The sequence below is a fragment of the Chelonia mydas genome, chromosome 1 (genome assembly GCF_015237465.2).
Source record: "Chelonia mydas isolate rCheMyd1 chromosome 1, rCheMyd1.pri.v2, whole genome shotgun sequence".
In the NCBI taxonomy this organism is placed as follows: domain Eukaryota; kingdom Metazoa; phylum Chordata; order Testudines; family Cheloniidae; genus Chelonia; species Chelonia mydas.
Genome location: NC_057849.1, coordinates 278,922,486 through 278,941,577, shown reverse-complemented (window position 1 = coordinate 278,941,577; position 19,092 = coordinate 278,922,486). Strand labels below are relative to the sequence as shown.

Below are 19,092 nucleotides of genomic sequence, written 5' to 3'. Positions count from 1 at the left end.
CCTGATTGCCACCACTTCTGAGATCACTTCCTTCTGTGTCTCAGCCACTAACACAGCCTGTCAAGCAGCCTCACTTATGAGCCCTTTTTCCCAGTAACAACCCTCCCTAGAATCCTGTTATATTTTGAGCTCTCTCTGCAGGGGAGAAGGCAGGATGCTCACCTCAGATTTTATAAATGAAAATTTAGGATTTCTGTTGTACCCTTATGAATTCACAGGAACCTGGTTATCTTTAGCATTTTCCTCTTTTTGGAGCTGCAAGACTTAATGCTTCATGTTTCATGCAACTAAATTTTGGTATCGTAGATTAAAAATCTTGCTTAGGAGAGTTTGGTAATCTAAGTTCATGTCCCTCCCCCCCCCCACCGACCTTCTATTTTTATTAAGGGGAAAAAAGTGTTAGAAAGCTTTTGCAACTTTGAAAATATCTTTTTTGTGTGGTGACCTCTGTCAGAAACCCCCTTGTTCAGAAGACCTAAATTTTGGTATATTTTGTAAAGAAGCTCAAGACTTGTTTTTACCGATTTTCAGACTTAGTTGACTTAATAGATTTTAGCAAGAGAGCAAAATATGGCTTTAAAACAGTAACATAACTGTAACCTTTATGGAAAAGCTACTGCTTTTTCATGATAGACCAATAACTGTCCAAAGAGCTGATTATACAACTTGAATACAAATAACGAAGAACCCACAGTTGAACATTAAAATAACAGTGTAACAGTAAGTTTCACCTATTGTACAAATCAAAGATTGGTAAAAAAAGCTTACATTTCATACACAACAGTTGCAAATGCAGCAAACAGTTTTGCTTCAGATAAAGTTTTGTTCTTTTCATAGAATGGCTTTATGTACATAAAACAAATGTTCCTGTCCTAAACAGCTCTTCCAGTCAGCAATAAGATTACATTTTGATATAATTTAGGTCGTACACTCCCTTGAGAGTGTGTCCAGAATTTCAGATTCTCTGTATAGCCCATCAATAGCCCAAGAAGAACAGTTACAAGGTTTTCTGAAGTTCTTTAAGTTTGACAAATATAATCACAAAGTTTGTAGAACTGTTTCATTTGACCAATATACTAACAATTTCAAGTAGAGGGCACAGTGGGGAGGGGAAAGTAGTAATATTAGAGATACTTTACCACAGTTCATTGCTTCCATAAGAGCTACATATGAAAATGCAACCCAAGAAGTTATTAGACAACAAAGAAGAACCAAAGCTATATTACTGGTTCACAGTTCTACAGAGGCAATATTAAGATAGCTTTCTGCTTTAGAGCAACAAAAATACAAATAATTAACAGATGAACAGTTTTCTAGTCAGAACTAAAACATTCTTGTTTTATTTTAAAAACCTTTTACCTAGCGTGCAAGTTATACATTTGTGTGCTAGACGATGAATAACAGGTTCCTGTCAATATTTAAAAGAAAAGTGCCATGAACATCAAAAATATGTCTTGCTTCCCCTTTACCCTCTTAGAAGTTTTTAAACAAATAACTCATCTGCAGTTAGATACTCTGCACATTACTGTCCCTAACCTCTTACATTCAATCTTAACACAATTCAAGGTATCCACTACTTTTAAGGGTGTACACAAGACTGGACTTGTGTAGGCTCCTCCTCACCACCCGTTTCATTTCTCCAAAAATATCAAATCTAAAATCATCTGTCTCACACCACTTTCAACTGTGTCACCTTTCCCTTAAATCTGATCACTGATTTCTTTCCACATCAACCTTTAAACTCTGTTCAACTTGAAGACTTTAAGATCTGCCCCCACCTGCCTGGCTATCACCTCTTATCTTCCATCTCTAAGGCCTCTACGCCAACCACTTTCACTTTATCTCCTTCATACTTGCAATAATATGTCTTTTCTTGTACCACCCCATGCCCAAACCTCCTCTCCCTATATGCCAAGAAGTCTCGCTCTACTCCCAATTCCTCCTCAGATCTTACTTTTCAGTTAGCCTTTCGTCACTTTCTCTGATTTGGAATTATCTGCTCCCATTGCTGTTCCTAAAAATAGATAATTTTTTTTTTAGAATAAAGACAAGCAGCAAAACATCTGCTACCATGGAAATTACACTTTCTTCCCATTCCCACACCATCAGCAAGTTCCCTTTTCATTATCACTTAAACTACATTTTGGGGCCAGAATCATATTTATGTTTGAACAATGCAGAAATAAAGTTGTTCAGAGATACAGCCACCCTGTCAAAAGGAAAAACGTATACCTCAAAAAGGCAAATATGAATAAAATATCATAATGGTCAAAGATTAAATTGTCTTAAGCAGAAAAGCCTTGCAGATAGTTACAAGGACTCTAGAATATACAGAGGAAGGGAGGTCCTTAAGACTGAATCTGTCCCTAAACAAATATGACCTTGTTCTTACTCAAAACCAAATGGAACACGGACAGAGTAGGATAACCAACTCAGCCGTAGGAGCGAAAAAACAAAAATAAAACAGGAACAAAAGTGGGAATGATTTATCAAGTAGAACTCAGGCCTAGATCAGAGTTTAAACTAGCATTATACATTTGAATTTAGTCCATTAATTTCTCAGCACCCAGTACACAGTGCATGTGTTTTAGATTCCCCCTATTGATTGCACCTTCAAAACATACCATGTCAACAGTAGCCTTTTCCTCCAAAATAATTCCTGCTATTCTTAGCCCCACTTCAGCTCCACCAGTATTATGATGGCCTGTGACTGAAAGCACTTTTACCACTATGTGGGCCAATTATGGTCATAGCAGGTCTACACAAGATGGTGATAAAGACACAACTGGCTACCAGTCTCTTACCTATATTGACACTCCCACTACTGCTACCGCCAGGGAAGCTGAAACAGTGGGAAGTTTAGGAAAAAGAGGCTAGTGTAAACCAGGATATTTTGATACTTGGTTTTTGAATTAATAAATTGTATTAAATACCAAGTCTGTGCACTCCAAGATGCATTATACAGTTTGACATTGGCAGCATAAAGGCCCAACAGAATGGCAGCTAGGGATGGAGGATCACTTCTGATGTCATCTTAGAAATATTGGAAGTTATGTTTCTTACAATTAAAGTATATGTAATTAAGATTAAGGGACTCAACCTTGTATGGGGACATATGATATAGGGTGAATGCACTGTCATTGTTCTATGGAGAAGAGGTGGTGTTCCCTCTGCAAAAGGGGGAGGAGGTGGCACCTCCCCTCAGGGGGAGGGGAAGTGATTGAGGAGAAGAGGGGGGAACATTTGAGGGACAGAGGCAGATGGGGAGAACCTGAGGGAGAGTCTGAGAGAAACTGTGAGTAACCCGAGAGAAACAGGGTGAGGGGAGAGGACAGCCAGAGTGTCATAGAGAAACCACTTACTATCAGTTTCTCTCAGTCCCGGAGCTGCTGAGATTGGGCAGGACAGACAGATGTGCAGGAGAGGATCCAGTCAGTTTAAAGCTGGCTGGTCAAGTCAGTCCATGTTTAATCACGTGTTCTTGAGCATCCATTCCTTTATGTTCCTGATCATTGGATCTAGTCATTCCTATCATTGATTCATGTTGTTCCAGATATCCTGAACAGGAGAACCAAAGGTCCTTCAGATCCAGTGGGTCTGGACTAACATGCACCCTAGCAAGCAAGCATCACTGGAGTCAAGACCATCTCTTCAGGAAGCCACAAGAGGTGCTTGAGACTCGGAGACTGACTTTGGTGTAAGACAGTACCCTGTGAGATATTTGGGGAAATGGGAACCTTGAACTAAAAATAACAACAACCTATAAGATAATAGCCTGTGCAGAGAGAGAGTTTTTTTTTATTTAGAGGGTTATATTTAGTTAAGTAGACTTAGCAGTAAGTTAGTATGCGCGTGCATTTGAACACACATGTGCATGTGCGTGGGTATTTGAATCAGGTTTTTAATTATATACTTCGTATATTAAACATTATTGTAAGTACGTGGAGTCCAGTTCTGTTTGTTCCAGTGTAAATAAAATCCCTGTTATTTTTGTTGGATGATCACTTTTATTATTTTATCTATCATTCAACAATATTCTACCGCAGTGTAATTCCCTCCCACAATCTCTCACCTGCTGAATAAATTATACCATCATTGCAATGGACCACTGCTAAATCTTTGTCAGTGTATTTCAAATTATAACACAATAACCCTACTCTGAGAGGTGAGTTTACACATAGCACACAATATCTGCATGTGACCTGGAGAACATTATATTATGCTGCAGTTGTTGCAGAGTTGCAATAATGAACCTATGGCTCTACAAGAAAAAACTACAAGGAGAGAAAGAAAGAGGAAGAATGACCCTGAACAAGTCATCTGTACCTCAGTTCTTCTGTATGTAAAATGGGAATAATACTTCCTTTTTCCCCACCCTGGATCTATTTAGTTTGTATGCTTTTCAGGGCAGGTATTGTCTTATTAGGTGTATGTGAAGCGCTTAGCACAACAGGGCCTCAATCTGTATGTGGGACCCCAGGTGCTACTATTAATACCACTAACAAAAAAGTTCAGAATTGGGAAGGATTTCAGCTGATTGAATTTTAATGATCATAGGCAAGTTTTGGCCGAGCAGTATTCCAACTTCTGAAGGCACCACCACCTAATCTTCATCTAAACACTCAGAATATAGCTAGAGAATGCTCAGATTAGAATCCATTTAAATCACCCACAAAAAGGGAAAAGAAGGTGCAAAATAAAACACATCACTGAGAACAGAAGATTAGGATGTTTAAAACATACTAACTTTGTTGGTTGCACAACAGCAGAGTCTCAGTGTATCTCATGTCTTTTGAGACATGCTTAAACAAAAAAAAAAACCTTTATACTAACATTTCCTACTTTTAAAATTCATTTCTAAAACCAAGCTCAGCCAATCCACACACGAGTTAGCACATCTCATGAGTCATGCAAAATCACAGTTCAGGCTTTTGGACAACAGTTCCCAGAACCCCCAACTCTACTCCAGAGGCACCAAGTTACTTTACGGGAAGAGAAGTTAAAGATATTTCTCTGCAGTTCCATGAACAAAGCTTGAGATAAACAAAAGGAAAAAAAAAAGTTTCCAAGGGTTCCAAAATTGAAACAAGATTCACATATGAAAAACTGACATTATTGTGCCCTCTTGATCATGCATTTCAATACCACCACCCAAATACACAAGCTAAAACCAAACTCTTCTGAAGCAAGAATTAAAGTTGAGAGTTTGAGAACTGCATCACCAGAACAGCTAGGAGAGTTAGTAAAGGTGCTTTTTTCTAACTAAATTACTATCTCTTTTGAGCTTTCCCATTTTCCAAATGCATGCACAGAACAAACATTGACTTTAATTGGACAAGAAAGCCATACTCTAAAAGCCACAGAAGTGTACAGCCTATTGTTTGCTCTCTACCAACCCAGCAATTGAGTCTAGGTGGATGACATGAGAAGTCTTCTGCTATGGACCAACAGCAGAGCTGTAGCATGAGTGCAATCCTGCCACCAGTCCTACTCCAAGATCTCCTCCCTCACCAGCAGAGGGGAGGGCATGAACTGTAGAGCTGGAGAGTTCAAACGCTCACAGTATACACGAAATATTAAAAGAAACTGAGTCATGAGCTACTTTTCCACTCACATTTGTGATCACACTGATCACTTCCCACTGTGGTAACTACAGCTATTGCTTAGACGGGAAAGTAATATTAGGCAATATTTTTTTTTTTTGTCATCTTTACTCCAATAATGGCTCACCTTTTGAAGAAAAGGAATCACACTGCATGTTTATGTTCTTATATGATTGTACCCCCCGCCTCCTGTTCTTCTCAGCTTAAAAAAGAATAGCCAGCACAATGTAAACCAGCCAGTAAGCCTCCCATTGACCCCAATGTGGGAACATCTGCTCTAGATTATACATCCCAATGTGAATGAACAGAATCCTAGTCAATACATGTATCAATTGAAGGCCAGCCTGAGCTTGGATCCTGTGAGTAACCCACAGATTTCAGAACATATGAAAGTCACAGGAAGCTACAAAAGCCTATGAAAAGCTCAGTAGTTCAGCCTTCTTACAATTTAGAGCACCATGGCAGTCCAGCGTTTCTGTACAGAGGCAGAATTCTCTCCAGTCTGAAGAAGGGAAATACAGTACTATGTGACTCGGGCAACAGAAAATTTAAGTCATCATTTATTTCCCCCAGTACTAGAACAAAAGCAACCAGGTCACAGCACACCAAGATTAAATGAAGGAATTTTTTTTAAAAGCCCTTATTACTTTTGGCTCCCACTACTCAAACCCTTCAATATTACACAGTGATACTGTATACTTCAGCAAGTTTCCTCTCTTTTGAGGCTCTAGTGGATAAATTCAAGTTTAGACTATCCACACTTGCTTGTCATATTATTCATACTGTCTAATTACACAAACCCAAAAACCATTGTCCCACACCTGTCCCATCCCCCCTCCCTCCTTCACTCGCTCTCTCCCACCCTCACTCACTTTCACCAGGCTCAGGCAGGGTATTGGGGTACTGAGGCGGTGCAAGCTCTGGGCTGGGGGGTAGGGCCAAGGAGTTTGGAGTGTAGGAGGAGGCTCCAGGCTGATCCTGGGGCAGGGTGTTGGGGTGCTGAATGGGGTGCAGGCTCTGGGCTGGGGCCAAGGAGTTCAGAGTGTAGGAGGGGGCTCCAGGCTGAGCCTGCGGCAGGGGGATGGGGTGCCGGCTCTGGGAGGGGGCTCAGAGCTGGGTCAGGTTGGGGTGCAGGAGGGAGTTTGGGGTGTAGGCTCTGGGAGGGAGTTTGTGTGCAGGAGGGGGATCAGGGCTGGGGCAGGAGATTGGGGTGTGTGCAGGAGGGCGTGCGGGGCGGGCTCTGGTCGGGCTACACTTACCTCGGGCGGCTTCTGCGAAGCAGTCAGCAAGTCCAGCTCCTAGGCTCAGGGGCGGCCTGTCAGCTCCGCATGCTGCCCCTGCCTACAGGCACTGCCCCCGCAGCTCCCATTGGCCACAGTTCCCAGCCACGGGGAGCTGCGGAGTTGGCACTCGGGGCAGGGGCAATGCACAGAAATCCCCTGGACGCCCCTGTGCCTAACTGGACATGCCAGTCATTTCTGGGAACCATGCAGAGCGCCATGGCACATAGGGAGCTTGCCTTAGCCCCAATGGGCCGCCAGACTTTTAGCGGCCTAAAATATTCCAGATTGGCTTCAGTAGCCTCCAGGAGATTGAGCCCGATTCCGAGACTCCCAGCCAATCCAGGAAGGCTGGCAGTCCTATTCATACTCCTCTGGAAGGAGAGCTTTCAAAAATACAAAACCTGTAAGATGTTGGGTATTTGTGCACAAAGGATTTTCAAAACTAAGAAGGAAATGAAATATTGTACTGATCCTAAATGCAGTAGTAATATTTCTGTATTGATTTTCAAATACTTTAAGCAAATCAAAAGCTTCAGGCAATGTTAAACTAAAATGTATAGTAGTCTAAGAAATTAGATACTGTACTTAGATAAGGTTTGGCCCCAAAAGAGAAACTTTTAATTGTGCTGACAGTTTGAAAAACATTTCTAACACAATAGCTGTGGTAAAAAATAGAAACATGAAAATGATACTTCACACTCCGCCTATAATCAAGGTACACATTTGTCAAACTTAATTGCTATTGTAAGTATTAATCTGACAAGCAATGCTGAACAGTGGAAAAAAGTACTTAACACTAAATAAAATGTTAACATTAACATCAGTTCTGAGGAGAATTCACAACATTTTAGATTTAGGGCTTGTCTTCTCTGCCCTGCAGTTCAGACATTGGGAGTGTGAATAGCAGTATGCACCAAAGTGCTGCATTTTAATTCTCCCATGTAATCCGAGTGGGCACGAGCTAAAAGGTTCCTAGTTCACATTAATGCAGTTCTATTCAAACAGGACTACATTAACGCAAACCAGGGTCCACCTGGGGGAATTACAGTGCAGCACTTTGGTGCGCAGTGCTCTTCACACCCACCACAGTCCAAACCGCAGGATAGTGTATCCGTAGCCTTAATGAACTTAGAAAAACCTACTCTACAGATCTCATTTTTAAAGCATGTCAAGGAGGTCCACTACCACACACTTGAAGTTGGCTGCATTGCCTTCCAATTTACCTTATCTCTATATTTGCTAAATGTTGATAACAGAGGAAAGGTGCAGGATTCTCATCATTGCAAATAAGGTACCATGACCACAAGACATATTTTGGAGGAACAGGGAGTTTCTTCAAACAGGCCCTATATTGTGGTTGACATCTGACGTACAAGGTGTGAACAAAGGGCATGGAAAGGAGAGTACCCTCTCCCATGGAGGAGTTCAATTCTGAATGATGTCAAGTATCAGAGGAGTAGCTGTATTAGTCTGTATCCACATGCATCTGAAGAAGTGGGTTTCTTACCCACAAAGCTTATGCCCAAATAAATCTGTTAGTCTTTAAGGTGCCACCAGACTCCTCATAATTCTGAATGAGCAAGGAGAGATCCAACACTGTTGTAGGCTGTAAAGTAGCTCACTTTATACTCATCTCCAGATAGAAGCACATTTTCCATATTATTGATTGTGTCCTGGTAAAACAGCTGCTTTAGATTAGTCCTAGGTGCAGTATGGAAGTTGACATGGTCCCTGCCCCAGAGCTTACAATCCTCCATGGAAAGTACTCACTGTCCTTGAAAAAGTCCTGGGAATCCCTACCATTCCTCCTACCCCTTATCTCATGAAGCAGCACGTCAGTTACCAATCACAGACTGGAAAAAGAAAGCTAGTCTGCCCTGCCCATATGCTGACCAGCAAGACTGACAGAAATGCCCTCTACTACCTTACCTCCCCTAACAGTGAGTACCAAGTCCAGGAATCAAACATTTCTTCCATGGTAGTGAAAAATACTACTACAATGTTACCAGGCAGGCCCTGCTTAACAAGTGTTGGTACATTTCACCCCTGCTGATATGATATAAAATTTACTTTTAACACACACTGACAAAAAAGTACCGGCAATTTAAGACAGAAACTCAAGATCAATGATCCTAAAAAACCCTCAACATTAATTTAGTTTGAATACGTTCAATCATCTTGACGTTACTCACCGAAGTTCTGTCGGGTTCCCCTTCAAATAAAACAGTCTCCATGTTGAAAGAGGCCTTGTCTCAGTATTTCTTTCAGTTAGAGATCCTCCATGCTGCAAACCTGCATATCCTGGAAGAGAACAAATCAATCATCAGTGGCCAAAATTAATTAACACTGCAACCAGATATCCCTAGTGTTCTTTAACAATAATACACTAGAGCAGTGTTCAACAAAAATAATGACTTAACTGCTACCATATGCCATTTATATCATATGTCCTCAAAGATTCCACATACTATCTGTACAAAGGGCCTACATTAAAGGAAAATTAAGGTTGCAAAGTGAAGCGTCCAAAACTCAAGAAATGATCACGTTAAAGTTGCCTATTTTGCACATGCGTTGTGATAGTCTTAAAATATAACATGTCATTTTCCCCACAGGATCCCACGCATTCAAGGCATAGAGCTGACAAAGGCCAGTGAATTAACAAAAGTCAGTATGCAAAAAGCAGATTCTTCTGTATCTTTTTACATCCTCTTAGTTCAATGTGTAGCTCCAGGCCTTAAATACTGAACAACATCCAAACCCTACATTGAACAAGGAATGGTTTTCTTTTACAAGCTTTTCTGTAGCACTCAATTTAGTCAGAAATTTTTATGAATTTTTAAGATCTCTCACCACAGTTTAAGTAGTAGTCTAAACAGAACTGAGGCACAGAGACGAAGCGACTTTGATACTTATGGTGCCATTTTTGGACGAGCTGGGGACTGGATCCATGTTTTTTAGCTTCCAGTCAAAAGACACACAGGATCATTCCACCCCTTCCTCAGGACCACTGCCTTATTCCCTATACATGATGCAATGTTTTGTATGGAACAAGGATAGGGTGCTACGATACCACGCTTGTTCACACCACACTATAAAACCCTCAAAAACAGATATGAATTGCTCTGGACCTAAGTTCCCTGTAAGCTGCGTGACCATGCAGCCACACAGCAGCCTATTTAGCGCCACGCAGTCGCTCAGGGAACCCACTCGGCAACCTGCCGCAGCCAGTGACCTGCCAGGGAAGAGGCACTCCTCCCCCGGCCCCAACCTAGCCTGGCCCCCAACCTGGCGCAGCCGGGGTGCCCCTCCACTGGCCCCAACTCTGCTGCAGCCTGACCCGGTCCAACCCCAGGTGCAGCCCTGCCCCGCCCTGGCACAGGCGACCCTTCCCCAGAACGAACCCATCCCCGGCATGCACCTACTGCCGCCAGGGAAGAGGCGGCTATCCTGCAGCCCCAGGCCAGAGCTGCCACAGCATGGGGAGGAACCTCTCCCCTCCAGCCCAGGTGCTGGTGCTGCTGCAGGGAGAGAGAAAGCCCCAGGGCACCCTCCTGCACCCCAAACCCTTCATCCCTGGCTTCACCCCAGAGCCAGCACCCCCAGCTGCAGCCCACACACCCCTGCACCCAACCCTCTGCCCCACCGCTGAGCCCCTCATCCCTGGCCCCACCCTAGAGCCCACACCCCCAACCGGAGCCCTTGCATCCCTACATCCCAACCCTGAGCCCCCTTCCACACTCCAAACCCCTCAGCCCCACAGCCACAACATGAATTTTGTTATGTGCACCAATATGGAGGTGATGTGTCACACATCACCGCCATATTGGCGCACATAACAAAATTCATTCCACACATGGGTGGAAAAAATTAGAGGGAACACTGCTCTGGTCCCCCATTCACTGTTTAATGTACACAACAAATTGAGGCCAGGTGTAAGGGAGAGAGACAGCGTAAAAGATCATGTAATTTGAGACAGTATCAGTACGTCTATACACCAGGACAGAAATTCCACCATGAACAATTGTTCGGCAGTATCAGAACATTCCATAAAGTTTTTTTGTTTTAAAGTTGTATAACTACAGTATGCATTAGTTAAAATTCCTATAGGAATCGTGTATAAAACTAACAGTTATTTTAATAAATCCAACACAATATTTAATCAAAGAAAATTTTAAAAGTAATGAAGGAAGGGGTTACTGTTGCCATTGCACTCATATCTTCCATTGTGGCTAGAAACTGCAAGACCAATGTTCTTTATTAGAGGATCACAGGATTGAGAATGATCTTACAGAAGTGGTGTAGTGACGTGCCATATAGTTGATTACTCAAGACAGTGTGGCAGCTTTATGTTTTGATGTTATTGTTTGAAGTATTGAAAATCTATACATAGTACTTGGCTAAAAACTTTTCCTTTAAAAGACACACTGTTCATATTTCCCACCACACACAGAAAGGTCACAAGGAGTCAACTCAAGGTGATGCAGAAGGCAAACAATTATTTTTAAAAAATTAACAAATAAAAGTAAAAACTCATTTTAAGTTACTTGGGGTGAAAAACAATTCATTGACAAATGAAGTATCTTTCAGCAGCTTCAGTTCCAGAAGTTACATATGTGCCAAAGCTCTCTCTTAGACACAGTGTACAGGGAATTCAGATTAACAAAATACCAAAAATTCATTTTTCAAAAATGAATTGCCATTTTCCCCCAACAACTCCTTAGAAACATGGAAACAATTTTGTTCTTTACCATTTTTATCCCCATCTCCAGCTACCATTTTAGGCTGGTATTGTGTTATTCATTAGTACTAAGCTATCTGAAGATATTTAATCCACTAAAACACTAAAATGTTTAAAGTGATACAAAAAATGATCAATTTTCCATATTACATACATGTTCAAAGCAGTCTTTTCATATTCATAAATTTGTTAAAATATTTAATTATCCAACAACAGCGGATGTCTGACTCAGAATGTACAGTTTTCATTTTAAAGCAAAACTTTAGACAGGTTTTTGTGCTTCCTAGATTATCTTTGTATGTGTTTTTCAGTAAGAGTGTGATCAGGCTTTAGCGCACAATAATTATGTTCTCATCCTCTTCTCTGTGCACCCATCTTCCATGCCTCTTCCTCTATAGTGGCACTAACAGTAGCAGCAGTAAATTCTCCGACTCCCACCAACTTTATCTGCTCCCTGAGATCCGCAAAGGAGTCCCTGGGACTGAAACACACTTCTTAGCTGCCCACTGCCCTGTCTGTCTGTAGCTACCCCTTGGGTCCCAGGCAACTGATACAGGTAGGGTGTGTGTTGGGGGAAGTTGTAGGGGAGAGCTCTTCTGTAGACCTTTGGAGACTCCTCCTTGGGTCCCAGAAAGCAGAAAAAGCCCAGACTTCCCAAGGATTTTGGGAAGTCTGGGGAGCAGAGGCAGTTAGGCCTGGGATAGTATATCCTCTTCCTTCCACTGCCCCTCAGGATTTTGATGTCGGAAGCAAGGCCAGAAATTGACCAACAAACAATGCAAGTGATTATACATTAAGTGTTGTCAAAGGCGCACAGTCAACAAACTGAAAATACCGTAAAAGTTTCTTCTTCTAGTCTTTCAGTTATATCAGTATGGCAAACCACAGAACATTCAAAAATTCTAAGTCAGAACCTACACGGCCAAATCATGAGATTTGCTTAAGAGTCATGAGATTTTAAAAAAAATGTATTTTGAGTCATTTGCCTCTGGCTTTTCAATCTTTAGGGTGCAGTTGGGTCACATTTTCAAGCTTTACTCCACAACCATGAGAACAATATATTAATATAAACAGCTTGTCACATAATCAAGTATAGCAAGACCAGAGACAACAATGAGAGCTGGCAACCTATTACAGTCCTCTTTGGAGTTACCTGTGACAGCAGTAGATATTTCAAGAGAGAGATTCTTTTGATTACCAGTGGGAAAATTCCACTGAGAGCTCCTTGGAGAAAAGGGAGGGCAGTCTATATTTACTGAGATGGATAAGGTAATGAAAACAATGAAGGGATTCTGATTTCACTCAAACTTACTGAAATGTCATCAGAACTCCCTGATTATATAGCGTATCAACTATTTTCTTTACCCTTCAAAAATGCTGCTTGGCCCAACAGTGGTCTCACATAGTAGGCCACTGTTATATAAAAAATAAAAGTTTGAAACTTTCATATTTTGCACCCACCACTTATTTTGGGTCCACAGGAGGTCTTCTGTAGGATTTGGTTTCAAAATGCTTATTTAAAAATACATTTCCCAGACCTTAAGAAGAGCTTTGTGTAACCCCAAAAAGCTTGTCTCCCTCACCCACAGAAGTTGGTCCAGTAAAAGACACTACCTGACCCACCTTGTCTCTCTAATATCCTGGGACCATCATGGTACAACAATGCTGCATATTTAAAGATATAATGTAATTGTTTTTTTCCCCCAAGCAGCTCAACATATTTTAAAAGTTAAATGATTTAAACCTCAGTCACCAGGTAAAATATATAAATATACATTCTACAGAGGGGCACAGGTTAAGTGCCTTAGCCAATGTCACACACAGCAAGTCTGTGGCAGTGCAAGGAAGAGAGTTCCAAGATTTTCTGTCTCAAGAATATCTTTGTATATTTTAAATAAAATTTGTTCATACTCTGTGGATACGTCACTGATTTTGAGCTGCTTTGTAATTTATGTATACTGTATTTTGGCCTGAGGTGTTAATTGTATGACTATATACATTTAATAAGAGGCTGTTGGGAAAAGCAAGCAGGAAGGAAAATAATGGCTCAGGATAGCCACTTCTCAAACACTTCGAAATTGTTAAGGGACAAAGCCACATCTATTAGTTTTGATGATTTTACTCTGGCTCCAGCCAACTTACACAACTGGTTTTTGACCAGAATGGCCAAAGCCCAGGAATGGAAAAGAACAAAAAAAGAGAGCGTTCTCAGTTTTAAAAAGGGACCCTCTCTCAGGAGAATGATGTAGGTGTTTTGGAGCACCAGGCTGAAACATCGGAAGCCTGTTGGAGATGTCTGAAGAAATTAGGCCTGCCAAGGACAACCAGCGGGGGATAAGCCTTTAGGTAAGAGACACGCACAGACTCTTAATATCCTTTCTAAAAGCTTTACTATTACCCCAATAGCTCTGTTTTAAGAAGATTGTCGTCTTAAAAGTTACATCCTCTGGTGAGACTCCTCAAGGGAAGAGCCAGAGGTGCCCAAATATACAGCATAAGAACTGTTGTAGCCTAGGGATCAGTCTACAGAAGTGGATCTCAAACTTTTTTTACTGGCGACCCCTTTCACATTGCAAGCCTCTGAGTGCGACCCCCTAATAAATTAAACACACTGTTTAATATATTTAACACCACTATAAATGCTGGAGGCAAGTGGGGTTTGGGGTGTAGGTTGACAGCTCGCGACCCACCATATAATGATCTCGTGACCCCCTGAGGGGTCCTGACCCCCAGTTTGAGAAACCCTGGTCTAGAGTGAGACATATCAGAGGAGTAGCCATGTTAGTCTGTATCCACAAAAACAGTGAGGAGTCCGGTGGCACCTTTAAGACTAACAGGTCAGTATATTTATACCTGCATCTGTAATTTTCATTCAATGTGTCTGAAGAAGTGGATTTTTAACCCACAAAAGCTTATGCCCAAATAAATCTGTTATCTTTAAGGTGCCACCGGTCTCCTTGTTGTTTTTCTAGAGTGAGAGAATTGCAAAATCCCACCACATGATAAGTAAAGGCATGATATGTTACATCTGAAGGACCAGAAAAGGGATACGTGCAACCAGTCCTGTAACCATGACAGTACAATTGAAACAAATACTCGTATTTATACTGCATACACCCTTCCTTCATGTTAAAAGAAACCATCAATTAAGGTGCACTGATAGTCACACTGAAGATGGCAGTTAAGGGAAGGAATAGTTCAACACATGCAAATTTCTGTATTTAGGGCTCTGCTCTCCAATGAAGCTAGAATGAATTTACACTTTATTGAAAAGCATTACATTTAGTAAGTTATTCTTAAAGGAAATTGGCAGGTATTTTGACCAACCTAAAAGGCACACAAGGTAAACCAGCATTTTCAGTACCCTTTTGGGGATGGCCTACTTGCTAATCACAATGACAGTGAAGTCCTTATGGAAGGGACTATTAAATATTAACTATTAACCTAAATAACAAACTTTTTTACCTATCAGGAACATTTGAATTATTTCTTGTATAAGTAAAATTTGCATTCTCAGACTCCAAAACAGCTCATCCATTATTCTGAAAACTATTAAACTGAAAACTGCTGCAGTTAGTTGTGACTATTTGGTCAGGAGCCCAATATATCTCAGTTACAGTTGGACTCTCCAATTTCCCTCAAGTTACTATGATGTAATAAGAAACTGTGGGACTGGCAGATATATGTATTGACTTAATGTAATTTAGACCTGTGTCATGGGTGTTAGTGACCTCTGCATTAGGTGACACTGTTCCCACAGGTCCTCTCCCACTACTGCTGCTCCTTTCCAGTATGGTGCAATACGCAGTTTTTCTTGTTAATATTAAATTTAAGTTTAATTTCATTTCACACTATCCTACCCCACCTCACCCCAACTGTCATTTCTGTATTAAAATATGTAACAGCATTGCAGAGGCTCTAAATGGGAAGACTGAGGTTTTGGCAGCTGGGGCTTTGAACAGCCAGAAAGACGTAGGTGGTGGTTTTGTTTCCTGGGAATTTGGAACCGTTGGGAGAAGCGATGTATCATTTGTTCCACTTCTACGCAAAACAGGATAGAGAATTCTTCATTTGCCACACCAGCAAGATCCTGACAGCAACTAGCTTACATCCAACAATGGTGAAGTATTAGCCTGACGTTTCTGCCAAGATCAGAGAAGCAATGTCAACATTTAAAGTATCCTTGGTTAGGATTTGGAGCCAGTATCCAATGGAGATAAGTAGCTCTGTTCACGACACCCAGAACTACTGTTCCAAGCTATTTGGTTTACACTCTGCGCTGTTGGGTTATCTTCACAATTGCAAGGGCTATAGACTTGGGCTAAATGAAGGCTTAGGATTTTATAGCATAATTTTGCAAGAAAAAGAGAAAACTGGACAGCTGCATAATCACATTACACAGAGCCCTGCATATAAATTTCAGCCCTAGAATGCCTCCTTTACATTTTAAGGAGTCTGTTTATTGTTTTTAGTCTTCAAAACATACAAGCAATGAAAAATGGGTACACCAAACTGTTGCTGATGAAATAAGGTCTCAACAAGATAAAGGCTAGCAAAATAATTCTGCACAGTGACATCACCCAAGATTTTGCTATGTAGAAATTATTTGGTTTCTAAAAGCACAGATTGCAATTTCACATCATTAACACATGTACCTTAGACACAAAAAGCAATACACTATATTTTTACTAGGCAGTTTACTTATTCTGACAAGACCTGATTTTATGACCCTGCATATACTTTTAATGATTTAGGATCTTATACCACCTTTCACGCCCCCCTACTCCTTAGTTAAGAAGAGCTAGGTTGAGAGACAGCTGGGAATAGTTGGCAGTCAGTTTATAATTTTAGAAGCTTGTGCATAAAAATTGTGTTGGGTGGATTTGTTGTAGTATCCCTCTTTTCTGTTCTCCCCTCCCCAATAGGTCACTTTCCTTCAGACTGCAGGCTCTTTGGGGGATAGATTATATCTTGACATGAATCTGGACAGCATCTAGCACAATGGTACACTTGAGCACTATGGAAATATAAATATTAAATAAAGTCTAATACCAGTGACATTTATACAAACCACATTGCTCAATTGGCTTAAATTCTGAATTCACTAATTTTCCATTGATGGATATATAGCTCTTTGTTGTACAGTTACATTTTATCAGAAAGAAAGAAATGATCATGCAAACCTAAAAATTCTGATTGCAATAATGCAAGTTTGTACAACTAAACAGTCCAACTGAAATCTAGTCGTCTCATTATTGTAACAAAACAGGATCTCCACCAAATCCGTAGTTTGATAGGAGTTATCAGGGGAAAATCCTGTTGATGGGACCTAGTCTTGAGAAAACACACCCAGGTAATCCAAAGGAACCATGTGCCTCAGTATGGTGTTGAATAGCATACTGCTGGACATATAAACTTTCAAATGTTGAAGTCATAAGATCTTAACACCTGTGGTCTAAAACAGGAGTTCTCAACCTTTTTCCTTCTGAGCCCCCACCCCCCACTCTATAAAAATTCCATGGCCTGTCTGTGCCACAATAACTGTTCTTCTGCATATAAAAGCCAGGGCCAGCGTTATGGGGTAGCAAGCAAGGCAATTGCCTGGGGCCCCACGCCACAGGCGGCCCTGTGAAGCTAAGTTGCTCAAGCTTCGGCTTCAGCCCCAGGCGGTGGGACTTCGGCTTTCTGCCCTGGGCCCCAGCAAGTCTAATGCCAGCCATGCTTGGAGGACCCCCTGAAACCTGCTCGTGGCCCCCCCAGTGGGCCCCAGAGAACTACTGGTCTAAAATATCAATCCCTTTTGCAGGAGAATGAGCATCACCCACAACATCCTATCAAATTTCAGTTCAGGTAAGCTTTACCCAAAGTCCTTCCTGGCCTATTTTGTGTAGTGGTGCTGGGCATTTTTAACAGTCCTCAGGTTTCAGTCCGGGGGTGGCTACATTTTGGTGGTGGATGCAGTGATCCCTATGTATGGTATGCATACATACAAAACAAGTGTGTAAATCTTCAAAACACTTGGAAGCTTGCACAGTGTAATATAAAAAAAATCTTAACATTGTCCTAAATCAGTTAATTATTGCAGAATATACCATTACACATCTGACTAGGAGTGTTGAGCTTTGTGGTCTCCTGCTATACCTGTTAGCCTACAAAACCAACAGAGTACCATCTTCAAGGCACAGTATATGGAGTAGGCATTTCTTAGTGAAAAATATTACTCAACATTGATCCTAATTTACAATACTAAACCAAGAACCCCTTTAAAATAGCATAGTCACATTTGTCTTCAATGACTAGTGCTGCAAAAGAGAGTTTACCATCCATACCTGCATTCTGAAAGAAGCTGGAGATTAATTAAGAAACAGTTCATTTGTACTGGAATCACACCAATGGTGGAAATGCAGCTAAAGCTACCAAAATAGTTTATACTTTGAAGACCTGGAGAGTCATGATAGCACTACAAACATGCTTCCTACAGGAAATAGTTCTCACAATGTGGTTATCAACACACTCAGTTCTGTAGAGCCTGTGAAAGAATCTGAAATAACTTCGTTGACGTATATAAGAGACAGTGCCAAGAAAAAGCACCAAAAAGGGCTCTCTAAAAAATTAGTTCAGGTCTAAGATGAGTAGGTGTAGATCCTAGTGTAAGAATAGTAGAGTTACAAATCAAAGTACAGATTAAGGAATTCAGACATTATAGATGACAAGACACTATTTTTTTTCAAGTCTGCACTAATAAGCAGAAAAACAAGGTGTATACTTCAATTTCTGCACTCCCTCTGATAATTCAAAATTGATAGGTTCTCAACAGCAATCCCATAATAGATATAAGGAAGTCAAAGGGAGAACTGAGGAAAGGCAACTGAGCCAGAGACTGGCAGGACTTGACAGCAAATGGAAGATTCTTGGAAAGCCAAGTATGTGGAAAGGACATCCACGAATGACCCCTTGACAAGCTTAAACACCTGAACTGAGGAATTATCTCTTCAGTTTAAGGGTCTGCCACAGTATGGCAATAATAAAACCAAGAATTTTCTTGTATAATCACCCCCCCCCCACAACATACAATATAAACATACAACAACACAACGCATCACAATTTATTTTGTCAAGTTGCAGCACACACCCACAAAAATGCTCTCTTCTGCACTTGAGCTTCACCACCTGCCTTCGCATTTCCTTGATCTGTGGTTTTCCATAATGAGAAGTACATTTCTTGTATCCGTTTCTGTACTTCTGTTCTTAAAAAGGATAGAATGGAGAAGGAGAAGTGCACAACTGCTGTGCTGAGTCAGAGGGGCTAAGTGCAAATACCCCTTCTAGGAGAAGATCTAGGCAAATGAGGATGTGTGAGGGGGTAGGGTGGATAAAAATAGATTTAAAAAAAAATCAAGATTCAGATTTAATTTAATTTAAACTAAATTAAATACTGGTTTATTTTTTAAAAAAAGGAAACCTGTTC

The 19,092-nt window shown here is 41.0% G+C and overlaps 1 protein-coding gene across 11 annotated transcripts in view; it reads right to left on the bottom strand.

Annotated features, from left to right (window-relative positions):
* OSBPL8 (oxysterol binding protein like 8) overlaps positions 1–19,092 on the bottom strand; it is a 190,539-nt gene that overhangs the window by 119,439 nt on the left and 52,008 nt on the right. For 7 of the 11 annotated variants that reach the window (XM_037886202.2, XM_043547538.1, XM_037886186.2 and 4 more), the window contains one exon: positions 9,079–9,187. In XM_037886202.2, coding sequence (XP_037742130.1) covers positions 9,079–9,120 — 42 coding nt within the window. In that variant the 5' untranslated portion in view covers positions 9,121–9,187. Of the gene's footprint in view, positions 1–1,139; positions 1,159–9,078; positions 9,194–19,092 lie in introns of those variants that run through there. The other 4 variants (XM_037886213.2, XM_037886208.2, XM_043547544.1 and 1 more) reach the window with 2 other exon arrangements.